Genomic DNA, 3992 nt, shown 5'->3' on the forward strand with positions numbered 1-3992 from the left:
CCGGCTTTGCAGCTTCTATCTGTGTTTGCTGACCTTATCTTTGCAGTTTGCTGCCTTTGTGCTTTTGCTGTCGCTGTTGCTGTTGCTGCTTGCCGGCACAACAGGAGAAAAACACCGCGCCACGAAACACCCACAGCAAGAAACTTTGCTCCGAACGTATGTACGACAACACTACATCACGAACGGACACAAAGTGGCACCCACGCAGTGAACATACGGGGAAAGACCTTCATGCCGTACTCCCTACACGCCGCACCTTACCAAGGTACAACAATTTCATACCGAAATCCCCCTCCGTCACCAACTCGTCTATCCATGTGCAACGCGCCTTCACCCATAGAATCCAAGAACGATGGCCGACCTTGATACGACGTGTAACGGCCTCACGACCGGAAATCTAGGCGCGTTCTAACTAACCTACGACATGTACGGACGACCGTGCATCCGGCGTCACTCACCAGCAGCGGAAGACGATGTGAGCTTGACTGCGTTGATTAGAAGCGTTGACAATGGGGGCCCTTGCTTCACGCCGACGCAACATCGCACTGGGGTCTTGGAGAGTTGAAATGTGGTGTACGCAGAGATTCTCGTTGCCAGGTGGAATGCGGTCGATCTTGAAGGTCTTGGGCAACTCCAATGAGCAGTCGTCTCTGTCGCGAGGAAGGTCACGGACATCGGACGAAGTGGTCATGTCTCGCCTAACGACGTGTACTTTCCTGCCAGACCGCCAAGCTTTCAGCCTTCGTAGGCTCCTTACACAGCTAAAGCACAACTGTCGGAATTACGCTCAAACGCCGCATACGCCCATATTCTTGCAGCAGAGCGCTGCACAAACACATGCCCGTCGAAAGCCCGTCGACAAAGCCCCTTATGTTTCAAAGATCCATACACAAGCTCGAGAAGCAAGCATCTCACCTCAAAAAAATGAGTTGCCGCAAGTCGCACCTTGCCCTCACAAATGAGTCAGGCAAGTCGATGTCCGTGAAGCGGCGACGCTGTGCCTGAAGCAACGTCAGCAGGGGTTCAATAAATAAATGCTTGAGATAACCGCGTAATAAATTAGAGCAATGGAACTGAAGTGCGGCGGCTACAGCATGAAGGTTTTGCAACGAACAGTACCTTGCAAACGTTTGCAGGGTCCACAGCAGCTTCTCAGGGCGCCGCGCAGCTGTTCAGGCTTCCTCATTTGCTGGTCATATGTAGGAAGCTTGCAGCTTTTACGGACGCTTTTTTTCTGGAACAGGCCGAAAAAAAGGGCTCAAATGTTGGGTGAAAGCCTGTGATCAAATATCGGACGTTGTGCACATTTGCTAATGGAGCTGGAAGTGCTATGGGAGGTGCCTTTTGTCAGAGGCCAGCAAAATTGTACGGCGTCCGGTAAAGCTGCGCAACAGCTGCAAATCCAAGTGTGTTGGAAAGGTGCAGTTCGGCGAACTCACTTTGTCGACAGTTAGCCTATTAAACTTTTATATTATAGCTGTATGTCACTGCATTATCACGTTCACCTCCGTTCCTCTGCACCTGGTTACGTCCTCCCGGAAGCAAGATCCCTAAGTGCAAGCCCTTGCAAACAACAGGTCAAGTCATCATGAAGGCCGTTGCTTCATTTTTGCTTATGTGGCATAGCGGGCGATTGGCGTAATCTGCCCATGGCGGAAGTGCCAAGAGCTATTGATACAGCGTTATGGTGCTTGAAGTTCTTCTTGAGTATCTAAGGTGCTTTAAGTCACGTTTGCTTACAAAAGGAACTGCGGCCCGAACAAGGGCGCCATGGAACTATCATGGGGGGCTTTCCTTTGACAGGGCTAAGCCATCCGTAGCTTCTTCTTTCGAGGTCATCCATCGATGCACCATCATTGTCACCCAGCACTGCTGTGAGCAGCGAGATCGTGCGCCGCCCAGCTCCCTATCACCCTATATCCCTCCCGTTCACCCTCGCCTGTTAGCCCCTTCCCGCCACATTTCCGTTCCCTATCACTTGTTGCCACTAGGGGCACTTTTACCTTGAACCATCGGAAGGATTTTCAACCCTAACAAGTTACAAGTTCCACACTTGCGTGCGGAACCCGCACTTGCGTGCGAGTATTGATGCGGGTACACAAGTGGTGCTCGGTGCCATAACCATGCCCAAACCCAGCCTGGCTACCGGTGCGTAGCCTGTTGCCCTCACAGTAATTGATAAGTCGCCTCCCGATGATATTGCGTAATGTTTGCATAGTGGGCCCCCAACCGCAATGCCCCGATAACTGTCGCAGCAGGACGCGTCCCCCTTTTTGTATACGGGGAAAAGGGTGCTAGTCGTGAATAAGTCGTGAATAATCAGCTCGCGGATATTCAGCTCCATATATGCGGTTGCATAGCACCGTTAAGTAAGGCGCCAACACAAACACGGGCCGCTGCCCTTCACTCTCCCTGATAGCGTACCTATAATACTCGGCCGGGGTTCCCTCCAGGCCCACGGACAGGCTATGTTGCGCATAGCGTTGAGACCGCTAACAATTTCGCCCTCCGTAAAATCCTTGTTAAGCCAAGCAGCTAATTCCCGTCGGTGCATCACCCGGTCCTCATCCTGCCATTTATTCTGTATACCCTCGTTTGCAGCCTTGCCTCACGCTTCCCGCACCCTTAAGCACCTTGGAAAAATGCTCGGTAAAAGCATTAATATCTGAGATCCAGCAATCAGGCGGTTTTCCCCCACGCAGCCATGTCCACAAGCCGCGTGGGTTGGACAACGTGGCCTTAATCGCCCTCCGCATATTTTCCAATTCGGTCTCCTGAATAGCTGCCTTCCTAGTAGCCTTCTTAAAGACACGATGCTTGGCCTTCCAGGTAGCCCTATGAATGTCCGGCAGCTTGCCCGAGACGGGGTCTCTGGCTCCTTACGGAAACTCATCATATCATTCCGCACAGCGGCACAGTCCTCGTTCCACCAGTCACGCTTCACAAAATTCACCTTTCCCCATGCGACGCCGAACATCTCCCTAGCACACGTCCCGATTAGGGTGCGCAAGTCATTCATGCTTTCATCACAAGAGGCCCCTTCTCCTTGAGTTATCCTGTCCTCCCCACCTTACACACACACAGACACACGCACGCACACACAAGCACCCTCTCTCTTCCCAACGCATCCACCCACCTTGTTCACAGCCACCCTTCGCCCCTTCTCCCCCCCAAGCACACACACACACACACAGGTACATGAGCGTCTACTCATGTACCTGTAACACGGCTCGTTCCACAGGCTGCCGTACCCCCATGATGCGGCAGTGCAGAGCGTCGCAAACTTGGTTGGTTTACATCGCAGTGAACCGGATGCGGAGACAGTAGAGCTCTTTGGCCGGTAGAGCTCTTTGGTCAACCGTAATCTATGGAAGTTGCCATCATAGCGTAACTGCGCGACAAAGCATACGTTTTTCAATTATGCTTTGCACCATCAACATTGCTGACACGAAGAGGGAAGGTCTTTGGCCCAAACAACAAATCTTTCCTGAGAATGAATTCACACAGCGAAAGTGCTCGAATGATTGAGGAGGGATCGTGGCCAGCTCTGCAATGTGAAATTTGAAGCCGAGAGCGTCTCGGTGCGTGCGAGCACCGTTGTTTCACGTGAAGTAAAGTTGTGTTTCAGCTATTTTCGGTATTATCTGTTGCTTCTGTTAACTGAAATTTTGTTACCCGTTTGAGAATTATTTTGGTAACTGGGTTGTAGCCGTATGTCCATGTCACGGAACCAAGGGTCATTTGCATTTCACTCCACAGACTCCAGACAGCGTTTACAAACCTACCTAACCAACACTTGGAGCTCTAAATATCTCATCGCATCTCTTCCTTTCGCTTTCATGCTTTATGCGTGCGTCCAGTTACACGCGGCCGGCGGCGTTTGTGAAGTAGTAGGCTGCTGCATGCTGAACCACCGAACAGCCAGCAGCGCTTCCAACACGTTGCCTGGCCCTCCGCTTTCCGGACACCATCACACAGAATACCATATTACC

At 51.7% G+C, this 3992-nt stretch overlaps 1 protein-coding gene across 1 annotated transcript in view; it reads right to left on the bottom strand.

Moving 5' to 3' along the window:
- VOLCADRAFT_98729 (uncharacterized protein) overlaps positions 1–2756 on the bottom strand; it is a gene marked incomplete at both ends in the record, with an annotated part of 7331 nt that extends 4575 nt beyond the window's left edge. The window contains 4 exons of the mRNA XM_002957602.1: positions 459–485; positions 547–650; positions 946–1001; positions 2613–2756. Of these exons, the coding sequence (XP_002957648.1) occupies positions 459–485; positions 547–650; positions 946–1001; positions 2613–2756 (331 nt within the window). The remainder of the gene's footprint in view (positions 1–458; positions 486–546; positions 651–945; positions 1002–2612) is intronic.
- Positions 2757–3992: the final 1236 nt, after the last annotated feature.

The sequence above is a fragment of the Volvox carteri genome (genome assembly GCF_000143455.1).
Source record: "Volvox carteri f. nagariensis unplaced genomic scaffold VOLCAscaffold_76, whole genome shotgun sequence".
Classification (NCBI taxonomy): domain Eukaryota; kingdom Viridiplantae; phylum Chlorophyta; class Chlorophyceae; order Chlamydomonadales; family Volvocaceae; genus Volvox; species Volvox carteri.